This window comes from Syngnathus leptorhynchus, chromosome 14, assembly GCF_054491065.1.
Source record: "Syngnathus leptorhynchus isolate UIUO chromosome 14, UIUO_Slep, whole genome shotgun sequence".
Classification (NCBI taxonomy): Eukaryota; Metazoa; Chordata; class Actinopteri; order Syngnathiformes; family Syngnathidae; genus Syngnathus; species Syngnathus leptorhynchus.
Window position 1 is genome coordinate 765,074 of NC_141208.1, and position 22,348 is coordinate 787,421.

Consider the following 22,348-nt stretch of genomic DNA (forward strand, 5'->3'; position numbering starts at 1 on the left):
GCCGCTGAACTCCATGTCTCCCTCCTTCCTCTGACACAATTGATTGAAATGATCAGGCTTCCTCTGGGCGCATTGATCATTTGAAACCTGTGTTGGCGAAGGGAGACGTTTAAAACAAGCCGAGCACAACTCCAGACACAGATCAAAGTGCTTTATTCATACCTACTAAACTAAAGCAGTAAGGACACTTGGTGTTTCAAATGAGCCATCGCTGGTCATGAAAAAAGTGTTGACGAATGAACTTTGTTTACAAAAGCTTGGTCAGACTAGGCTTCTGCTGAGAGTCCGATGATGGGATCAGGAACAGGAAGTGCCAAAATAAAAACAGCACAAAGTGAGAGGCTCTAGCAGAAAATCATATCTAGGGAAAGAAAGTCGAATGGGAAGTAGAAACCTATCAAAATGAAAGCAATGCCTCAAATGCACATTGGTGGAAGATCCAAATCCAAAAAGAAAGTTGCTCAAAAGCAACTCTTGATGAGTCCAACCAAAAGCAAGCAAGCAAGCAAGCAAGCAGTCAGTCCCAACATGAACGCTTTTCCCACCAAGTCGTCCTAATGCTTGTGATCCACATTTGCTGTGGATTACAAAGCATTTCAAGGCCACGAGAAGCCAAACATGTTGCCGAGTGCGGCGGCACACGAATGGCGCCCTCGCACGCCAGAGCCAAAGCCAGAGCCCGAGCTCGAGCCGGTGCCGGAGCGCGCCGCTCGGCTGCACTGTAAAAACATGGCTGCGAGCGAGCGTGCAGTGACCGTACGGAAGTGAGGTACGTGCTACATTCTTTTGAGGGCTCCGCAAATGTTTAACCAGACTACGGAGCGTTTCAATCGGCTGGCGCTGGAGGGGAAAAAGACACAAACGGCCGGAGTGTTTGTGAACGACCGCCGCCGTTTGCAAAATTTAACGGCAAACTTGGGAGCGGAACAATCGGCTAAGCTAGTGTGGCTAACACTTAGCTACAGGCTGACTGCCACGATTCTCCCGACCGGTTTTATCAACTCGCCTAGCCTAGCAGAGACTCTTCTCGGGTCGAATGGATTAACGTGGAAGCCCCGCCACACCGGAGTCTCCCTAGGTAGCCACTTTACTCATTTCGGCCGTTGACGGCTCGCCAACGTGCCGTATTTAGCTCCATTTAAGCGCTAACCCAGCGGTGTTTTGCACTCAAGTTAGTGCTAACGTTTAGCTCGCCCACCGCCCCCGGCTGCGCTCTTGATATGAAACTACACTTGTGTGTATTATATGTACGTTGTTTTGCAACTCAACGGATTGTATTCCACTTTTAGGCTCACTCTTAAGTCTCGCTTGAGTAGCAACCGGTTCCTGCTGCACATGCCGAGCAAGGACGCGGGGATCCGAGCCCCTGTACTCGGGATGCACGCCACGCCACCCCGTGGATGTCACGTTGACGCTAGGCCCCCATGGAAGTGTGGAGACGAAAGTGGACTCAAAAATAACAAGCACACTAGGCTTTAAATTGAGGACAAACGTCCCCAAACATTGCTAGCTAGCTAGCTTGCTTGTTTGCTTCCTTTAGCCAGCGCTCTTGGCTGGTTTGGCAGGTGTGCTCACGCACAATTGTGCACATTGTCGCCTTTAACACTGCCTTAAATCACTTTTGGGACGAAATTGTCAATACGAGCACGTTCGTTTCACTTTCAAGCCGGGCATGCATGTTTCTGAAGAGGATATGATCAGTCAGTATGCAGCCTCTTAAATCGTGCCAAATTCCTAGCGTAATCAATGAAGCCCCCCCCCCCCTCAAAAAAAAAGTTAGTTTTGGTCTGTTTTATGAGGCACTAACATCGTATTTCGACTTTGTCAATGTTTATGAACAACAGTGACAAGGTTGAGCCAAGCAACCAGCAAAAATAGAGCTCGGTTCACAATCTGTGATTTCTCTACACGGACCTTAGTTTTGAAATAAATCAAACAATATTGAAATATTCAGGTCATCTAATGAGATAGTGCTGCAACAATGTCTCTCCCCTTTGCTGCGTTGTGTGTAAAATACACACACGGCTGGGTAAATGCAACGTTGCTTGATCTCTGAAAGAGGCTGATAAGGAACTCAAAAGGAAGGAAGTCATGAATTAAGGCATCCTCCCGCTTGGAAATTCTCTGAAGCTTTTATAAGGCTGTCAATTTGACCCTGAAACAGGTCATTACTATGTTTTCCCATTGGGAGTAATTGATTCTCAGAATGTTGCTCTTTATTTCCAGTGTGGACGTGTAGGCAGCATTTGTTAGCGTATTAGCTAATTACCTCTGCTGCTACGAGCTAGGCTGTAACGATATGTTAGCGTTTGTTCAACCGAGCTGATCGGTTTCTCCCAGAGAAGAGTTAACGAGCGTGCCTCGTTAATTTGTTGAGTTGAGCTGAATGTAGAGCGTTTGCTCCTTTTGCCTCCTTCCTGTTTTACGCATGGATGCGTCAAGTTAGCCGTCTCAGCAGCCGGCATCGGCGGAGTGCAAGTAATGTGTGCACGTTAAAGCACGATTGACTCTGCAAAGTTGCGTAAATGCACAACACTGCTTGCAGAAAGATCCAAATCAAAATGCTCTCCACACTGGCGTCAACAGAATGTCTTATCACAAAGAGGAAATGCAAACTTTCCAAAATAAAAGAAAATCTCCAGCTCCCCCAAACCGCCGACATTGATTTAACGCCGTCGTCTACAAGTAATGGCACAGAGCTTTTGTGTTCTCTGCTTGAATGTGTCCTTTTCATGATCATCTCTGTCTCTGCGGTGCTAATTGATGTGTTCCTTTTAAGCTCCTTTTACGACCCGCAAAGGACACCGCCGTAATGACTCAATGTGACTTTCAGATGCCGGACCGGCACCTTTTAATTTTTTATTGCGCTCTTTCGATTCATTAGCGGAATTGACCCGGCACTCTGTTCTCACGCCATGTTTTGTCGAAGGCAGTCAGTCAGTCAGTCAGTCAGTCAGTCAGTCAGTCAGTCAGCCAGCCCTGTGCGGCAACTTTTTATTTGACCTCATTTGTTGTGGAAAGTCTGAACGCATTTAACATCTCATTGAATGTATTCATTCCGGCCGGGTAAGTGGGCGAAAATAACTTCATTCATTGCGGATTGCTTCGTTTCTATCGTCAGATGTGCGATAGCGGCGAGCCAATTACACGCTGCGGTCATTAGCGGCATAGCAGTCGAGTCAGGCGAACAGATTGCCAACCCTACGGATTTTACATTCACAGTAGTGTGTGTCTTTGCAGGTGCCCACGTTCCGCCACAGTGGAGAGCGCACCAGGATGAGGAGATTGTAGGCAGCCGCCGTAGTATGGCCGCGTCCCGTTCCTCGCGCGTCACAAGGTCATCGGTGGGGCTCAATGGATTGGACGAGAACTTTTGTGGGCGCACGCTCAGAAACCGCAGCATCGCCCAGCCGGAAGAGTCGGCCGCGTCTCCGCTGCCCAGGGCTCGCTCGCCCAAGAAGAGGCAGGAGGCCCGCCAGGATTCCAGGCAGCTGGCCAAACAGGACATCAAGCCGCTGTCCAAGCCGGACCCCAAAAAGGAGAAGACCAAGCAGGATGCTAAAGAGGACACTGACAACCAGTCGGTCCAGGACTCGGAGCGCCCGATCTCGTCGGAGGGACGCTTAAAGGACTCAAAGGAGTGTAATAGTTCTCCGGCGGGCGAGCAAGACTTTTTGGCCGCTCCTCGCAAACGGAGCGGCTCGTGTCTCGAAAACGACGTCAGCCCCGAGAAGTCGGAACATTGCGATCGAGGGAACGGGGTGCCGGATGCTCCTCCTTTAATCAAAAGGGCCAAGCGGTGTTCCCGAGTCGAGGAATCTCGGGAACGCCAGGAGGACGCCGGGAGCCCCGAGAGTCCCGTCTCTCTTCCTGAACCTTGCGAGGGGAACGCTCGTGTAGACGTCCCCGCCCGGAACTCTGACTTAGCTCCCGACTCACCTGTCCTCGAGGAAGGGGAGCTGGCCAAAGATGGCCGGGTGGAGCGTGAAGGGGCGCTGGAGTCCCCCAATGCTCATAAGGCCTCAAACGGGCTCGGGGACAACGCAGCGGAGAACCGCGCCACCCTCGCCGAAGAGTCTTCGAGCCCAGTCTCCGCCGTCGGCTACCCGCCGCTGCTCAACGGCGGCCGGGTCGAGGCGCCCCCCTCTCCCCGCCCCACGGTGCCTTGTACGAACTCTAGTCCGCCGCGCACGGAGGTCGCCGCCTCGGCGGAGCCGCCCGCTTGGTTCTCCCCGGAGGATCCGCTGCCTGAGCTGGTGGTGGCCGGGGAGCAGGAAGTGGAGGACGTAGAGGTGGACGTGGTGGGCGACCCCCTTTGTTTGGCCGGCGAGGAGCAGGTGATGGACAGCGAGGGCGACGGAAACGCTCGCCCGCATACGCCGGTGCCGGACGCCGCTTCGCCTCCCCCCGCCGCCTACAACAGTAACTCAGGAGAAACAACGCCCCCGCTGGCGACGGGTCCGCCGACCGCCGAGCCCGGGTGCACGCCCCTGTCTTTTGTCCAGCTCTATGAACACAGGTACACTCTGCGGACTTCGCCCCGCAAGGCCAAGGCCTGTTCTCCACCTCGAGACGCAGCCGCCCCGAAGGAGGACGGCGAGGCGTCGGAGGGGATGGACGAGGACTTTCTCGCTCCTTCAGACTCTTTGTGTCGCTCCGACCACGACGAGACCACCCGCGCCGAGCCCGGAGACGAGACGAGCCGCGACGACGGCGCCCCCGTGGCGCCCGGAGACGTCGGCAAGGAAGCGCTGTGCGGTCACGCCGCGGAGGAAGAAGAGGAGGAAGAGGAGGAGCCAGACGTGTATTACTTTGAATCCGACCACCTGGCTCTGAAACATAACAAAGAGTACGTTACGTGCAAGGGACTTTGGCGTGGGGGGGGGGGGGGGGATTCCTTTGGCTTTGCCGCCTCGCTCGTGTTCCTCAGCCTAATCTTTCCACTGTTGCCTTTCTACTCGTCTGCGCTGTCAAATAATCCCGCCATGCTCTTGATTTAAATGGGATTTGTAGCTGGTAAAAATTGAAATAATGCGCCGTAATACCCCGGAACCTCGAGCGTCGAATGCAGTCTGCTTTGTGACAATATCCCATCCCTCCCCCGTCCCGTGTAAATAGGTTTCAGGCTCAGACATTGAATAGGCAAAAGCAGTGCTCCCCACTAAGTATGCTTCCCAGTTACCTGAAGAATGTTGATTTAAAAAAACAAAAAAAAAAACAAGATCAGTTTAGGTTTACATTACAGAGGTCACGTGGTCCGGCTTTAAAACACAATCGCGTCAACGTCTCGCTCTGGTATCGGCAGATATTTCACATTCAGCGCAGGCGGCAAAGTAACCGGATGGAGAGGTGGATCAATACCAGCCGGGAGTCATTTAAAGGAAGCGTGACTCTGCGTTTTGAGACCGGAACTCTCGCTGTGTGTCACTTGGGGTTGGAGTGCGAGGTTGTTTTCATTTTGTCCAGTTGCGTTGACAACCCCAAAGTAGACAATTCCAGTAACGACACGACACGGAGAGTACTCTTCTTTGGGCCCACAGTTTGAGGACCCCCCGGTTATAGTTATGTTCCGTCCGTTTTTGGAGTCCAATTTCCTCCATTTTGGTGCTTCTAAAACGGTCGTCCATCTGAATATTCAATGTTACGTCGCCTGTCGACGTGGGTAATGTTTGAGGAGCCCGTCACAGCGCGTTAACGCAGATGGACGCGTGCCGACGGGCCTTTGAGTCAGTCCCGCTCGCGTGGCCTTTCTCTCCAAATGGCAAACTCGGATGGCGCGAGCCAGCCGTTGTTTGACGCGCGACCGTTCTGATAGCTAGAGACACAGTAGCTGGAAATGAGTCAATCACGTGATGTTCTTTCAGTTACCAGAGGTTGTTGCAGACAATTGCCGTTCTCGAGGCCCAGCGCACGCGGGCCATCCTGGACTTGGAGACGTTGGGGCGGCACCGAAGAGAGGCCCTGGCTGACCCCATCACCTTTGTGGAGCAGCTGCAGAAGAGGGTAAGCCAAATCTACGGCTCGGAGTTTGATCGGTCCATTTTGCCTCAGCGAACTGTATTTGTGTTTATTGCTTCCGATGTTCATTTTCATGCGAAAGTGACAGTCAGAGCATGTTCTGACTGAAGTGCACAGAGGAGCCACTTCACAAAATGCAGTCACTGTTGCCGAGTTACCTCCGAACAAAGTTACTACTTTGGTATTTATTCTTTGACAAGGCGCACGGTCCCGTCAAGCCACGCGCTTTGAAACCAATATGTGTCTTTTTCGGGCTTCTGCAGAAATAGATGCAAATGAATGCATCAAAAAACAACACGCCGAAAAACTTGCTTCAAAGCTCGTTTGGTAACAAGAGAAATCATCAAATCTCAGAAGTCCTGGATGGAAAAAAACAAAACAAAACCCAAAACCTTGTTTTGAATAATCTCATATTCATGTCATTTTTTTTTCTGAAACCAAAGAAGGGGATCTGAAAATACGTAGGATAGGAGTTTTATTCAGCCAGCTCTACTTTAAAGTCATGTTGGGTTTCGGTGGCTTTCTTCAGGTGAATCTGGGACTGCCGTGTCCCCAGCGTGTGGTTCAGCTCCCGGACCTGGCGTGGGAGCAGTACACCTCTGGCCTCGGGGATTTCCAGAGGGAGTTCTGCGACAAGAAACGGAAAACCAGGCGGCTCAAGCTCATCTTTGACAAAGGTGTGGCGGCCGGCCGGCCGGTCAGTCCAAAATGGCCACCTTTTCACATGCCTCCTTCATAGGTTTGCCCGCCCGACCAAAAAGTCCCGTCGAGCCCAAGAAAGACTGTGAAGCCTCCACCTTGTACTCGTCACTGCCCACTAGTGACGCCCCAGAGAACGGCAGGCAGACGCAGGTCCGACTTAAGCGGCAGCATCAGCTCTTCTAATATGTGTCTGCTATTTAAGTGTCCCTCTGCGTCCACAGATGATCCGGGGTAGGCTTTGTCACTCCAGCAAGCCCGACACCTTTAACCAGCTGTGGACGGCGGACGAGCAGGTAATCAAAAGCGCACGTCTGAACACGCTCGCGTGGCAGACGCGGCGTCGTTCACGATCACACGTCCTCCGTGTTGGCTTTGGACCCGTTAGAAGAAACTGGAAGAGCTGCTTCTCAAGTTTCCTCCTGAGGAAGTGGAGTCCAAAAGGTGGCAGAAGATCGCAGACGAGTTGGGCAACCGGACGGCCAAACAGGTCAAATGGAACACTTGACTGCAAAGTCCAATGTAGCAAACTCTAAAGATTGAAAAGTGGATTTGAGTTCAATGAACGTGTGTGTTGGATCGGATTCCCTGTGACACGGTTGCAGGTTGCTAGCAGGGTGCAGAAGTACTTCATTAAACTGACAAAAGCTGGAATCCCCGTGCCCGGAAGGACCCCCAACCTGTACATGTACACTAAGAAGGTAGGCTAACGCCTTGGCGCCATCTAGTCTTTCTACTAGCTCCACACCGAAAATAGCCCATGCTCCTTGTTTGTTTGTCGGTCAGACGAGCAGCAAGAGGCAGCACCACCTCAACAAACACCTCTCCCGGCCCTCCACCTTCCTCACCTCCTACGAGCCTCCCGTCTTCATGGACGACGACGAGGACGAGCGGGTGGCGTTCTACGGCGCCGTGCGCGACCCCGCGGACGACGACTCGGTCGGTTTGCGCCCTTTCTTCTTCTTCATCTGATCGGATTCAATGACTTGGTACATAGACAACGCTCGTTCCGGATCGCCGTCAGTTCATCGTTTGTCCGGGTGTGTCGCCAGGATGACGACGACGACGACGATGACGACGGCATCCCCGTGGACCTGCGTAATCTTCCCGAGTACAAAGAGCTGCTGGAGCTGAAGCGCCTGAAGAAACAAAAGCTTCAGGAGCTCTGCGAGGACAAGGCCGGCGTGCGACACTTGGGCTACAAGGTGATGCGCCGTACGAGCGCGGGCGCCGTTCCGTTTGCTTGCAAAAGTCTGTCACAGCCCAGCATTCTGTGCGCGTGCAGTGCGACGTGTGCGGCGTGGAACCCATCCAGGGTGTGCGCTGGCACTGTCAAGAATGTCCTCCGGAGAGCGCCGTGGATTTCTGCGCCAACTGCTCAGACCGGTCAGTTTCGTGAGTTCATGAGTTCACTTTTCGTATTTTACAAAGCACCATTCTAGCGTAAGACGAGCTCTCACTTTTCCCGGTGCAGCTTGTTCAAGACCGAGACCCACAAGCCCAATCACCGCTTGGACCCCGTGTACCAGCCCGACACTTTACTGGACCGCGACTACCGCCTGCCACAGAGCACCAGCTACAACTACCTGGATCCCAACTACTTCCCGGCCAACAGATGACAGACGAGCGGCAGGCGCCCATTCGCTCCACCGCACGCACGCACGCAGGCAGGCACGCAAGGCAGGCACACGTTGTCTTTCTTTCTCTCCAGCGCGCATGGCTCCATCGCTCAAGCCATGCCGGAACGCCAGCGGGCGAAGGAGGGAGAGCAGAGCAGAGCAGAGCAGCTCCGCTGAGGCCGGCCGGCCAAGTCGCCGGGCCTCAGCGAGGTTAAACCATGGATATTTGAAAGAAAAAGACAAAACAAAACAAAAAGTGAAGGCAACATTCCCGCGCGTCAAGAGTGGCGGTTTGTCGCGCTTCCACATTTCAAATGCCAACACAGCGGGTTTTTTTATTTGACCCCCTCCCACACTCACCCGTCAGTGTTTGCCACCATGAATCAATCACGTGAAGCGTTTATGGTGACCAGTAGTTGACGCTAGATGTTGTGCGTGTGTGTGTGTGTGTGTGTGCCATTGAAAATAATACAAAACAAAAAAAACATTGTTTAGTCCGTCATCTTTCAGTTGAAGTTCATGGAAAAAGATTGTATTTTTATTAAGCTATTTAAAAAAAGGAAAAAAAAAAGTTTTGAGGTGGTGCTCGGTGCCTCCACGTTTTTATACACACACACGCCCCCCCGCGCCCCCCCCCATAGGTCTTGTTTGTGCTGACTAGACACCATTCTCACCTATCCCCCCGGAAAGCCTCCCTCCCGCTTAAATATCTGTGTATAACAAGTCTGTTCTTATGTTAAAAAAATAATAAAATAATGTACAAAAAATGCTAGAGGAGACGCGTGGAAATAAAAAATTCGTGAAAATAGTTTTCTTGTCCATATTTCTTATTGACAGACGAGTCCAGCCAGTTGTTGAACCTCCTAAATAACAGAAGAATCCGTCTGGAAAAACATGTCCATTTTATGAAATAAAAATCATGCAATTGCCTTTAAATGTACTTCATTTGGCGACGGAAACGTGTCATTGCGCTTTAAATAGACAAAAACAGCATCGCGCACACACAAGAAACGATTGCAGAAGAATATTTAATTTGTCATGAAAGAGAGCCTTCATTATTGCGCTTTTGACCAGCAGAGGGCACTGTCACATAGCTAAAAGTCCAGTCGTCAAATGCACACACACACAACTTGATTGAAATGTAAGTAGCAGACTCAGATATTAAAGAGGAAGTCAACCCAATAAGACAAAACATATTGCCTAATCTAAACTTGGCATCATTAAACAAGTTTTTTTTTTTTAAATAATAACAATACGGTCAAAACTTGCATTTCCTCACTTAGCATTTTGGGCTCCAGTCCCAGAATAGGACGTAATCGGTGTTACTAATTAGCAGCCAGGTGTTACTGCCCGGCCGGCCGGCCAGGTTTTTGGGTGCACTAATGAGTGAAAAGGTTTTTACAGATTCCAAATGCTTCGAGAATTCCACAAAGGCGGAAAAAATGGCAAAGCGTCTTCATTTGATTGAAGCTGGCTGGCCACTCTCAAATGACTTGTGAATCTCATGTTTGCCCACCGACAATCGAAGGCAAACAAAGTTGAGGGACCCAAATAAGGTAGAAATCTCATTCAAGTTCTTTCTATCATTGATTGAATTACTGATGACTCAATAATGGATCGTGTCTTTTTATTTAGACAAGCATTCATATTTAATCAATATTATTTAGCACTGGATTTTCGAATGGAGAACCAGCGCGTACCCCGAGCGCGTACCCCGAGCGCACCATTGGTTTGCGGGTGAGACCAGAAGGAACGCGAAAAGCAATTCGTGACGTACAAATGGGGTTTGTTTTTGTTATTTTTTTCAATGATTTTTTTTTAATCCTCTATATTGACAGTGAATGCATGCTTTATGTTTACCATACAAAACATAAGGATGGGCTGTGCGTGACGGAATCAGTGTTTGTGTTGTGCAGCGGACTTGCTTCATCTGTACACTCTAACGTGCTTGCGTGCAAGTCAAATAGCGGCAAAGGACTCCATCACCTGGCAGATTTGAGCGAACACTTGGTCAGGTGACTTCTCGGCATCAATCTGCAAAATCAAAAGTTCCAAATGTGCTCAAACGTTGATGCATTAGGTTTCTCGAAACATGTGACAATACAACTTGGGAGAAAAATAGGTGGAGATGTGTTTGCGCTGACCGTGTGCAGCAGCTTTTTTTCTTCGTAGCGTTCCACCGCCGGCTCGGCGTCGGCCCAGAAGCCGTCATTCCTCCGGCACGAGGAAGCGTCTTTGAGCGTCGGCGCGGCCGAAGTGGAACTCCGGCGTCTCTGCAGACGACTGCTGAGAGTTTGGGTGGAGCAGCTGAGCAGGAGCACGGCGGTGGGCTCACCCATCTGACACATACATTTGTTAACTTCCCCTTTGTCCTCAAACCATAGAAGACGACGGACGGACGGACGAGTGATGCGGAACCACCTTGGCCTCGTACAGTTGAGCCTGTCTCAGGTCTACGGGGAAGCCGCATACCACCACGCCCCTTGTCTGACGTCTAGTCGCTGCTGCCCTGACAGCCTCGCACAGCACATCCATGGTAATGTCCTGTATGACACGCACACACGGACGGACGGACGGAAGGAAGGAAGTATGTCAAGCCATCACGTTCTAGACATCAAATCCCAGGCTCGATAAGACGGGCCCTCGTTTCATTGTCGGTGCTTCCGACAACGCCGACGGCGCAGATGGATCTGTGAGTAGTACTCGGTCAGAGATATACTTCGTAAGACAAATGTTTTGATTGCATTTTTGTCGATTGGATGGTGGCGTGATTTCTCGCTCTGCTAGCTTCAAAACAACCTTGACCAACCAATCAATTTGGTAAATACTGCAGAGGTGATGGAACTCCTCGGGCTGTCATGTTGACTCCTCTGTGACATTTGGCTTGAAAACTCACCTTTGAACGTGAGACAGTGTGTGTGTGTGCATGTACGTGTGTGTGTGTGTGTGGATCAAAGAGAGCTTACTGCTGTCATTTGACACATCAAAGTGCACAAGCGCCAACCACCACGCTTCTTCTTCCATGGCTTCAACGCCCGCATTTTACCCAAATGGTTTGACATTTTATGAATGGGCTTTTTTTTTTTGTCACAGTAGACCAGCTCCCGGTTTGGTGTGCTGCAGTGAAACTGGTAACAATGGTAGCTAGCGTTGCCGTCCGTCACTGACCTCCGGCAGGGGCTGTCCTCTCTGCAGGACGTCCCGTAGGTGGCGCCCCCTGTCGCCCGGAGTCTGCATTTCGCTGCAAAGCAGGTCGGCCACGGACACGCGACGCAGGCCCAGTTTGTCCTCCATGCGCTCGCATTGTGCGCGCTTGCCTGAGCCCGCAGCGCCTACGCCCGCATAGAAAATATAGTAGATTTAAATATGATGTCATAAGGTCTAGTCATTCCTATTTATGCATTATGGGTTAGGTTCAGCAACAGGTGGATTAAACACATTTAGTTTGTTAGTTATGAATGAGCAATTCTGTCTTTCCAAAGTGCATTTCCTGCACAAGGTGCTGTACACTTGAAAGCACAATACAGCTCAAGACTGATTGATTATGAAATAAGGTGATTAGACTGTGCAGGTGTGTATGCCAAATCATTTCCTTTGCACGTCTGCCGTTACGGTATGATCATTATCACCATGCTGACGATGATGTGAGTGGCACTAGTGGTAGATAAACATGTCATTATCGCTACACGGCATCCACACCGTCCATTGAGCCATCCACGGGCAGATTTTAATCCCCCCCCCCCCACCTATTCCGTGTGGATTTGATGGGTTGCCATAACAACAACGGTGCTGGCAGGGAAGAGCAAAGTCACAGCTTAAAGCTTCCTTCTTGCGTTCTTCCCTTCCTGTGAGTTGTTTTTTCACTTCCTAACTGCAACTTCGCCCACTCAGCTGAACAAAAAACATTTGGATGCCGAGAGAGAAGTCTTTCGCTTTTGTCTAGTTTAACTTTGTATGTATATTTTTGAAGATTCAGTATTTCTTGTTTTAATGCAACATTATTAAGTTTATTTTTAGGTGTTTATTTATTTCAAATTCCATCTTTTTGAAATTTCATTGGAATGTATGTGTAGTTATGATGATGTTTTAAAACTCTAATTCTATATTTTCTTGTTAAAATATTTGAGATTTTTAACATGACAACTGTAACCTATTATGTAAATAGTTTTAATTGTAATTGAATTTTGGCCGAAATGTCCGAGCAGTCTTGACTCGGGTAGGAATTCAGGTCCGACTAATGAGCTTTGCTGTTCCGTGTCGTGTGTGTGTGTGTGTGCGCGTACCCATCAGAAAGATGACCTTAGGCTTTTTTGGCACTGTGCAAAAACCTGTCAGAGAAAATGAGAGCAAGGTTCACTTTAGCACGGCCATGCGCGCACACTCGGGTATATGCGCAAGGGCTGTGGTGTCATGTTTCCAAAATCATCCAAAGTGTGCTGACGGAGGTGAATACTTACTTTCTTCACTTTCTTGGACGTATCCGAGCTCTTCCTCCTCTTCATCCTAAAAATATGCACACACAAAATTGGCTTGTTACTCTTCAATCCAGATCAAAATTGGGAATAAAATGATTTTTTATTTTTTTTTTGCAGTATAATCACAATCCTATTCAAATCTATTTCGTGTGAAGAAGAGAATTTTAGAAAATCATTGCAACAAATGTCCATTTTTCTTTTGACTTCAGAAATGTTTCTCTTGAAGAACATTTGGAGCTTTACAATTTTGAAAGAACTTATTCAAACAAGTGATGACTTGAACTCTTAGTGTCATTTTGTTTTGCTTTTCTTCTGACAAGCTCCTGCGAGATAAACATCGCCTCCGTGTTTCATCTCACCTCCTACTACCAAAGTAGTGAGCAAATGTGTGAAAAGTGAGTGCCAAAACATTGCTGTGCTAATTTCCATGCCCACCCCTCCTCCTAATGTTGATTCATTGTTTATTTAACAGATGCTCCAAGTTATTTACGCCGCTTCAGACTGCACACTGGAAAGCTACTGTGCAAATCGGTTCAATTAGCATTTGAGAAATGTCTTCGGTCACTTCACCCGAGACTACATTGTCTTTGATGTTCATTGCAAAAAAAAAAATGTGGACTTTTTGCTTCTTACCTACCTCATCAGTCTTTCCAGCAAAGTGGCCCATGTTGCATTCAGGCAGCTCGCTCGGAGCTGTGGGCGACAAAACATATAACTATGACTTGATTAAATTGGGATGCCTTGACAAGTTGTCTTCCTCCGTCTGCAAGGACCTGCTGACATTTCCCATGGCGACGTCACTACATCCGCCGCTCGGATGACACACGGCCATCCCCCTCGTCTTATTCGTCATCATCGGCACCCAGCTGCCGTTCCAGAAGTAAGTGAAAAGAATTGGAACGCGTTTTCTGCTTATGCAAAGACTGATTGGGGATCATTATCTGTCAGTATCTTGAAATTCCTCCCAAGTGAAAGAACAGAAAACCATTTGTTCATCCGCTTTAAATGTCACAAGAACTTTGGGGCAAATGGTTGGAGTTTTGCAAAGGCACCTCATAACTGGAAGAATTTGATAAGAACAAATGGATAGCTTCTGGAAGAAAAGCAGATCATGCTTGTTGGATGGGCTCCACTGCAATTTCCAATTCAATGTCTTGTATGATGTTCAGATTTTTGAGACAAAACTCAACTGCGTGAGCGTGATGCTGATGCTAGCAATAAACTGAGACACGCTTATTTGATTGCATCCATTTAAGGCCTTTCCCATGGCAAATTGCTGCATGGCATCCATCAATGAGAACACGTGAAAAATGGATGCGATGCTCGCTGCCTTACGCAAGCATTGGCAAGTAGCCGCCGTCTGACCTAAATTATTGTGCGCTTCTCAAAGCTTAGCTAGCTCCGCAATGCCGGTTGCCATGACAACAAGTGCCGTAACCAGGGAGCCGGTGGGAGATTTTTTTTTTTTTTTTACTCTTATCTCACCTTGGTTCCTGATAAACTCCCTACAGATGTAACGAGATAGTATAGTAGAAAGATACTTTATCCATCTTCAAGGCAAATTCAACACAACACGAGCCAAACCAGGCGTGCTGAATTACCATTCACGATGTAAAACATATTAAACGCGTCGTCTACACACGAAAAAACACAAATCATCATTTTAGTGCAGGTTCAGAATAGGGAGCATGCTCAATCGATGTGATCTTCTCGCGTTCCCCCTCCCTCGCAGAATGGAAACAAAACGCTGCGTGGAAGCAGGGAGGGAAGAATGATTTTCTCAGCCTGTCACTAAAGCTGCTCCTCTCTCTCTCTCTCTCTCTCTCTCTCTCTCTCCCTGGAAGACGGTGTTGCGCACTCATGATGGACACAACTTGTTCAAATGTGGAGGTCGTAGCCAGAAACCCACACCGGAACGGAGATGCAAACGCGGCAGACAAGGAGGCAAACGTTACTAAGCCCGAGGCCAGCCTGCTGGAGTTGAAAATAGCATCTGAGGCTACCTGCGGCGGACTCCTCTGACGGGAAGAGCTTGTTATCCAAAGTTGCGCCGATGTCACAGAACACCTCCTCTTCATCACGAGCCGCGTCCAGCTGAGAGGAGAGAATTTTCGTTATGTTCCATGTCGGTGTTCCGCGGAGCCACTAAAAGCTATGACCTCGCTCCCAAATCATGGGTGGAAAAAGGTCTTTTTTCCAAACGCATATTAAAAATGGACTTGTGAATCTTTACTCTTGACAGAGTATGTTCTCCAGGGATCCAATTACTCTACAATGTATGGAAACATACAAATAGAAGAAATTGGTTTTCCCTTCATGTTAAACGGGCAGATCGATAAGAAGCGAGGTGGTCGAGAGTCACGCGGAAGCTGGCCTGTTTAATGAAGCTCCCAGGAGGAATTAACACGGACTCTACGAATGATCTGCCCATTATCTGTCATTAGTGTGTGCGCACTTTGCACTAGTCATGAGGACATTTCCGAGATCCACGAGCTATTGTTAGACAATACGATCATTTCAAACCAATATGACAAACATTTCCGTGTTTTATCTTGCAAAAGAATGATAGGTATCACTTCTTTCTTGAATCTATTATAGACGGAGGAAATGAATGAGAAAAGACATGTTTTCCCACTGAAAGGAATGCCACGAAGCCACTCAAATTGTTTGGAGAACCGATTGAATCTCGTGCGTCCTGTTGCGTTACCGTGACGATGAGGCCCCGCTCCTGGAAGTACTTGACCAAGGGGATGGTGTTTTGCTTAAAGTTGGTCAAACGCCGGTCGATGGCTTTTGGGTTGTCGTCGGGGCGCCCCTGTTGCTCGGCCCGCCGCTGCAGGCGCTCCTTCAAGCGGTGGCTGGTGCACGCCAGGAACACCACCACGTCGGGAGTGCAGATCTGCCAGTAGAGAGGCAACGCAATCTTGACATTTGCGCCCAATTGCAATTGCACATGCTTGCACACAAATAGTTGAGTTGCGGGAGTGTCTCACCACCTATCAAGTGAGAAATTCAACAAGCATGGAGTAAATGTCTTGCCACGTGGCCGTTTCTGAGCCTAAATTGAATGTATATGTAAATGATTTGGACATTGCAGTGGTTTTTCTTGTGCCCCTTAAACATGGATAGGGCTGCACATCAGGGAAAGAACAAGGCAAAGGAAGGAAGGAAGGGTGAGCTGATTGGACGCGGCGACGGAGCGGCACGCTTGGGTAAATGTCGAAAATGAACGTCGGAGTCAATTGACACAAAGTCGTCTCCTAGCAACTGTTTATTTCAGATGGGAGACTCCAAAAAAGAAAAGGCAATCTCAGAAGTCGTGATTGCAGACCTGAATGATCTGCTGGAGCCATCCCTCCCTTTCCTTGTCATCGTGAGGCAATCGGGCTTGATTTTGGACCAGCGTCCCGTCTTGTCTGGTCTTGTCTGGTCTGGTCGTCAGCCAATCGCAACCAACTAAGTAACGGCGCAATTTACTACGGCCGTGTTTTGTAATTACGAAGGATGCAGTATGAATGGAAATGATGAAACGTGTCAATGTCACAGTTGTGTTGTGTCTGCTGAAATAGAGCTGGACTGCGAGTCACTGCCATCTCATCTTAAACCTTAAGAGCCTTCAAATGCAACAAAGCTCCGGTTCTCACTTGCTGTGATCAAGTGCCACTTCTGGATCAGTGCTTTGTCTTGCGCCGAAACAATAGCCTACTCACGTTACCGTGAAGTGTCAGTATCGTAGTAAGCGGGAAGAGCTCACGTCCGTAGCTCGCCTCTCTAAGAATTATATACAATGAAACCCATATATCTGCATCATAATAGTCATTACTCAGCTATGATGTCGTTCATGTTAGCTTTGAGGTTAGCCTAGCCTGTAAGCTTAGTTGCTTGCATATCGTGTTTCTCGATGAAACAATGATTTGACACTCGCTCACCTGGTCCTCAAAGGACAAGGCCTGCCCGACGTCTCTCGGAAAGCCATCGATGACGATGCCGGTGGCGTCTGGGATTTTCATGATCTTCTGCTTGATCTCGGTGATAGTGGTCTCCTGCAAAACACAGATGATGATGATGATGATGCGCTGTTGTTTTATCCATCCACCTTGTCAGGTCAGGATGCCTCGACAGTTCAATGAGTAGTTTGGCATGGGCCATCCAAATAACGTATGTTTGTTTTGCGTTTTCTTTGGATTTGTAAGGATTACAAAGAAGGAATCAGCGCAATAAGAGAAGAAGAAAAAAGGAAGACAAGCTTCAGCCGGCTGGCTTGAATCACCTGATTCTAATGCGTCATCAAGTCGTCTTTAGTTAACCTTTTCTGGTTGAGTTGAAAGCGCATCAAATATAAAAAATGACGAGCTTTGACTTAAGAGAAACGACGACGGCGGCACACTGCACTGCCGGCCCATTTCTCGTCTATCCCACGCTGTATTGGAGTGGTGCAACATGATGGCTCAGGCGGTGGAGCTCACTCGAGGCCACTGAGTGCCAGCATCCTTTAGCGTCACTTACTTCTTCCTGACTGCAGAGGAGGTCAACAAAAGCAGATACACGAGCGCCACGCTGCTCTAAAAATAACGCAGTACCAATGCGGGCGGGCGGGCGCTTTCTCATCAAGATTCCATGGCCGCTTTCCAAGCCTTGAAGTCGTTCACCAGCAGACTCCCTCCATAGCATGCACCACGTATAACCTTTTGGATGCCAATCACATTGGACCATATACGTAACTTGACCCCATTGCAAGCCATGCAAATCGTATTTAACTGTGTATCATGTAATGCAAGAGAAAAATGTCAAATCAACTTTTTAATGGGGAAAAAAGAAAATGGAGCTTTTATCCCACCCTGGGTGGCTAAAAATGGATCAGTATTTGACGTTTGTGGATCACTATTTCATTGTGAGAGGAAACCAATTTGGTATGTCATGAAGTGAGTCATCTGTTTCCGATTCATATTTGATGCTTGTTTATCGATGCTGTCGCGTGCGTGAGTTCGACGCATAAATCACAAGATTGATATTTGATGCTCATGTATCGATACTTTGCTGGAGATGATACATCACAATATGGACGATGTGATGTTGTCCTATGATCAATAATTGTGTATCAATACTAACAATAGATCATGAGCCCAGGTTAAAAGGGGTCATTTGGTGAGAGAAAACAAGATGCTGACTGTTTGGTTGAACCCATTGACGTTTGATGCTTGTGTCTTGATGGAGAGAGAAAAGCAACATTGTGAAATTGATTTTCTGCCCACTTTTCAAATCCAAACGTGTTTACTAGCAAAAGCAATGTCCCATAGTCAGCAATGACTTGATCGCATCCAATAAGCTGCCAGCATGACCCACTTTGCTGTTTGTTTGACCGCTTCACGCCGGGCCATCTGGAAAGCGGCCGGCCCAGAGGAAGTGGACGAAAGGAAAGGCAAGGCAAGAGAAAGAAGGATTCAAAGAGGACAGACAAATTTGCCAGAGCGCTCGGCACCGCCAGTCGCGACGTGGGCGGTAGCTAGCGCCGAGTGTTTTTTGGCTTCGCACTTTGCCGCATCACCGCTTCATCTGCCTCCCCAAAGCCACCGAGATCATTTGAATGGCTAGAGCATCCCAAAAACACGACTGTGCAAAAGCTTGATAGTGCTTCATTTGACTTTTTGCAAATATATGGTAAGAGGTGCTCCTTAGCTAAGTGACTGAACATTCAAAAGCACACAAACCAACTCGGGCTGGCCTGTCTGACTTGTGTATTTTCTCGGCATTAATGAGATGCGTCCGGCTTCCCGCCGGCCCGCCAACCCGCCGGCCGGCCCAGCGCTAATGAGTGTCTACTTATGTGCGTCGGTGTCGTTCCTGTGTCTTTCTGGGACTACCTGCGGCGCCAGCTCGCCGTTGGTGATGATCTTAGCGATCAGGCTCCACTTCCTGTTGCTGGTGGCGTTGTGGATCATCTTCTTGCGCAGCAGCTCCCCCACCGACACGTACTGAAAGCCGTAACGCTCGGCGATCTTCAGGCACTGCGTTCCCTTGCCGCTTCCGGGACCGCCTAGGGTGGTGGAAAGGCAAGACCAATGTGTCGTCAGCCCAAACCGGCATTGGAGCTTTTCTTTTGTCTTATTCATGCCATACCAGCAAGTGAAGATAACAAGGTAGGGGGGGGGGGGGGGGACCAGACAGACAGAGAGAGAGAGAGAGAGAGAGAGAGAGAGAGAGAGAGAGAGAGAGAGAGAAGTGTGAAAACATTGTGCGCGTGGGTGTATTGCAGTGAGACATTGCATTATGTGAAGCGGGTACAAGGCCGCTGCTAATTCGCCAACTGTCTGTGTGTTTGCTGAGGGCGCTGATGAAGCAGGTATACGTGGGAACTCTCACATTTTTCAAATTGACAGGCAAAAGAAGCCAGGAGGAAGTGACGCCTCATCCAGCTGACTAATATTCCACTTCTGGATGATGAATGTTGTCTTTAGTTCATAGCGGTGTGGTCATGATGTCAATGATGTGGAACTCACCTTGAGCCTATGCAGCGCCCCTTAGCTTACAGTCAAAGCAAAGCGGCTCATGCCACGAGAAGCTATTTTTAGCTTCTACGCAAAGTAAACAAACGTTCATTGAGATTCATTTGGATGACTGGAAGAAGCAGCTCTTCAGCGTTCCTGATGCTGACAAACAAGCATTTGCCATTTCTTGATTATTGTGGTGATTATGACGGATATTTGATGCCACTTTTTCTGATGGTAATGTTTTGTTCTTATGTTGACTTCACCCTGCCAATACTTGAGTGCAGTTGGAAAGCATTGGAAATGAAAATCACCAGTACATGGCGTTTCTCGTTTACCTACCGATGACAAGGATGACTTTGGGCCGTGGTCTGGACGGATCAAACACTTCGTACTCCTCGATGAGCTCGGCCGTCTCCGACAGGTCCGAGTCGCTCTCGATGGAGAACTGGCTGATGGGAGGAAGGCGCTCGTAACGTCTGTAGGGGAAATTGGGACTGTCGGGCATCGCTGTCACGCACGCACACACGCACACACGCACACATTAGCATGAGTTTGTGTGGGGAAATATCATCTTCATGCACGACTCAGCTGTCCATCACGCTTCATATACTGTGGCCTCTGGTGTCAAGCTCAGCCAGAAGGAAAAAAAATGACTGGCCTAATGAGCACATCTGTGATGACATTTTTATGGTGATGAGCAAATTAAAAGAGCAAAGATCTGATTCCGAGGGTGACAAGCGGCGCTTTCTTCTTCTAGTTGCTATTATTGATCATGAATTCCAAGCACAGTATTCACACAAAGCTGTCACAAACACATATTTGCTTTCTAAAGCGTTCTCAATCATGTGCGTACTTCTAATTGTAAAGCACGCGTGCGTCCCAAAAACAAACAAACGGGATTACCGTCACCACGTCTTTTCAATTGCAAATTGTGACCATGTTTTGCATTGGAGCAACAGCTCCAAAAAGCAGACTAATGAACGGGCTTTTTTGGTTCATAATTCAACCTTGAGCAAAAAGCCTGGTCTAGCCAATTTACGTACAGTCCACCAAAATGAAATACAGCACCAAATGCTCATCATATACGTTGACGGTTGGCCCTCACTCCAGCGTCATGCCTGTTGAGATTTACAGCCTGTGGGGGGGGGGGGGGGGGGGGGGATTATATCACAGCACAGATGGGTCCGTCCAGACTGGAAGTCAATAAAAGTGGCTTTTGCTCTCTAATCTCAGCAAATCTTAGACTCCACACAGCAAATAGCATCAACACCACAGATCAGAATGAGAGATAGATGCTCTCTTCGTTTTGAGGAAGAAATAGGGGGCTGGAAAGTTTTGTCTGGGAATGGCATTCGCACTGCTCTTGTTTTTGTTCTTTCTTCTTCATATTATCACTCGGGGCACAGTGCTTCAAATCTTTTCATTCTTTTCACTTGATACTGGTAATATAGGGTTGATCATTAAATAATTGGTCTTATTTGTGATTCATGAAGTGAACCATGCCACTTCTTATGTAGTAAGGATGAAAAAAGCGAAATACAACTGAATTAGAATTCTTTCGCCTACCACTAGAGGGAGCCCTCATACCACTAGTTGTAATAGTCGTGTCATGAAATGGAATAGTAACGACACTTTGAGAATAACTGATCTCGTTCAAGCAAAGGTCTTTGTCATTTTAGTCAAAGGGTTTCCCTCACCGTTTCTGAGGAGTGAGCGGCGCGACTGGCCACCGTTGAGGGGTGGCAGCGGCTTCTTCTCCTGGCCCACAAACGTGTCCCACCGCACCTTTTCTGGCCCGCCCAACTCCCGGACTTTTTTCAGGCAACCCTCCAGGTAATCCACTGGGTCGTCGGGACGGTAGTACATCAGACCCGTCAGCAGGCTCTAAAGGGAAATATGGAGAGTCAGGCTCTGAAGCTGTGATCAACTTCCTCCAACTCACGAAAACATTGATTTTGTGGCGTCGTTACGAGCGCGCTTAAATAACAGTCGGCAATAAAATGCCCGTGATGGCTTGCTTGTCGTAGACGATTGCTCATAAGTGAGGCCTCATTAAGAGTAGGAATGGATTTCAATATTCATGATATAAAGTCGCATCAATAACCAAAGAATGAAGGAGTAACAGTGAAAAGAAAACACGACACCAAAAAAGTCATAATGGTGCCAGGATATTTTTTTTACCAACAAAATCTTGAGAGAAAAAAAAAGACAGTTCAGTTCAGTTTTACAAGCAGTGAAAATAGTGGTAAAAGTATTGTTCTTACTATCCAACATTACGTGTCAATTAGCGACACTGCCGTGTTGCTTGGCATAAACAAATGAATTCTTTTGTAAATTGTCATTCAATAATAAAGTAAAACAATTCCTAGTGAATGAGAGCAGGATGCATCGTTTTTTTTAAGAGGAACATTGTGTCCAACATACACCTTACACTTACTGGGATTGTCACTTCAAACAATGATATGGAAGGATGCAGGAAGACGTCTAGACGGTGGGTGCGTTCCCTAAATAATCTCTCGTCTTTATCCATTTTTGGAAATGCAAGATATTACCGAGAAACGGGAACGTCATCTCCAGGTATGGCTCACCTCAAATAGTTGAGGTATCTCCCGCCGTGCCAGATACTCTTTGGCATCGTTGGTGTTCATCTCCTCCGAGATTTTGCAACTTGTTTGCCTTCCAATGGTCTCGTTTTTTCTTGAGGTTTGTTTTCTTGCTCCTCGGCGACTCTGGACAAGTTCACAGCGCCTCAAGCATGGCGCTCATCGTGGCCGGCCGTGTGCGTGCGTGCGTGCGTGCGTGCGTGCGCTCGCTCTCCTCCCGGATTCCTGCAGGCGAAACCACAGCGACACGACAGCCGCCTCCTCCTCCTCCTCTCGCTCTCGCTCTCTCTCTCTCTCTCTCTCCTCTCTCTCATGCCGCCGTCTCCATCCTTTCTCTCCCCCGCCTCCTCCTGCCTCATCTTCCTTGCTGATGCAAATGCCGGCCAGAGGCTTCCCCTGACGCTCACCAATATATTCAATGTACAAAATTGCACGTGACTTTTTTT

General features: G+C 48.4%; 2 protein-coding genes across 4 annotated transcripts; one reads left to right on the forward strand and one right to left on the reverse strand.

Annotated features, from left to right (window-relative positions):
* Positions 1 to 28: 28 nt before the first annotated feature.
* On the forward strand, positions 29 to 9,236 carry zzz3 (zinc finger, ZZ-type containing 3). Of its 3 annotated transcripts, none has more exons than XM_085930435.1 (12): positions 29 to 1,078; positions 3,241 to 4,849; positions 5,865 to 6,003; positions 6,548 to 6,695; positions 6,758 to 6,870; positions 6,942 to 7,013; positions 7,106 to 7,207; positions 7,323 to 7,418; positions 7,504 to 7,656; positions 7,770 to 7,922; positions 8,003 to 8,112; positions 8,192 to 9,236. In XM_085930435.1, exons 1-12 carry the CDS (start codon positions 802 to 804, stop codon positions 8,334 to 8,336), a joined length of 3,117 nt encoding a protein of 1,038 aa, XP_085786561.1. In that variant the 5' UTR covers positions 29 to 801; the 3' UTR covers positions 8,337 to 9,236. The 3 variants fall into 3 exon arrangements, with proteins under 3 accessions (XP_085786561.1, XP_085786562.1, XP_085786560.1); XM_085930436.1 differs by having other exon boundaries at positions 29 to 769; XM_085930434.1 differs by lacking the exon at positions 29 to 1,078 and having other exon boundaries at positions 3,226 to 4,849; positions 8,003 to 8,103; positions 8,192 to 9,233.
* A 121-nt stretch (positions 9,237 to 9,357) lies between these two features.
* ak5 (adenylate kinase 5) lies at positions 9,358 to 21,947 on the reverse strand. The gene is made up of 13 exons (XM_085930268.1): positions 21,888 to 21,947; positions 20,997 to 21,183; positions 19,639 to 19,806; positions 18,673 to 18,845; positions 16,741 to 16,854; positions 15,519 to 15,710; positions 14,815 to 14,905; positions 13,449 to 13,504; positions 12,794 to 12,839; positions 11,505 to 11,668; positions 10,758 to 10,880; positions 10,481 to 10,675; positions 9,358 to 10,370 (listed from the first exon to the last, which is right to left on the reverse strand). Exons 1-13 carry the CDS (start codon positions 21,945 to 21,947, stop codon positions 10,296 to 10,298), a joined length of 1,644 nt encoding a protein of 547 aa, XP_085786394.1. The 3' UTR covers positions 9,358 to 10,295.
* Between the last annotated feature and the right edge of the window lie 401 nt (positions 21,948 to 22,348).

Coding starts and splice junctions, on each gene's coding strand:
- ak5 (XM_085930268.1), bottom strand. CDS start 21,947: ATGAACACCAACGATGCCAAAGAGTATCTGGCACGGCGGGAGATACCT. Junction 11,669..12,793: donor CGTCCAAGAAAGTGAAGAAA/GTAAGTATTCAC, acceptor ATGCGGGCGTAG/GCGCTGCGGGCTCAGGCAAG. Junction 10,881..11,504: donor GAGGACAGCCCCTGCCGGAG/GTCAGTGACGGA, acceptor CGTGTCATACAG/GACATTACCATGGATGTGCT.
- zzz3 (XM_085930435.1), top strand. CDS start 802: ATGTTTAACCAGACTACGGAGCGTTTCAATCGGCTGGCGCTGGAGGGG. Junction 4,850..5,864: donor GCTCTGAAACATAACAAAGA/GTACGTTACGTG, acceptor ATGTTCTTTCAG/TTACCAGAGGTTGTTGCAGA. Junction 7,923..8,002: donor TGCGACACTTGGGCTACAAG/GTGATGCGCCGT, acceptor GTGCGCGTGCAG/TGCGACGTGTGCGGCGTGGA.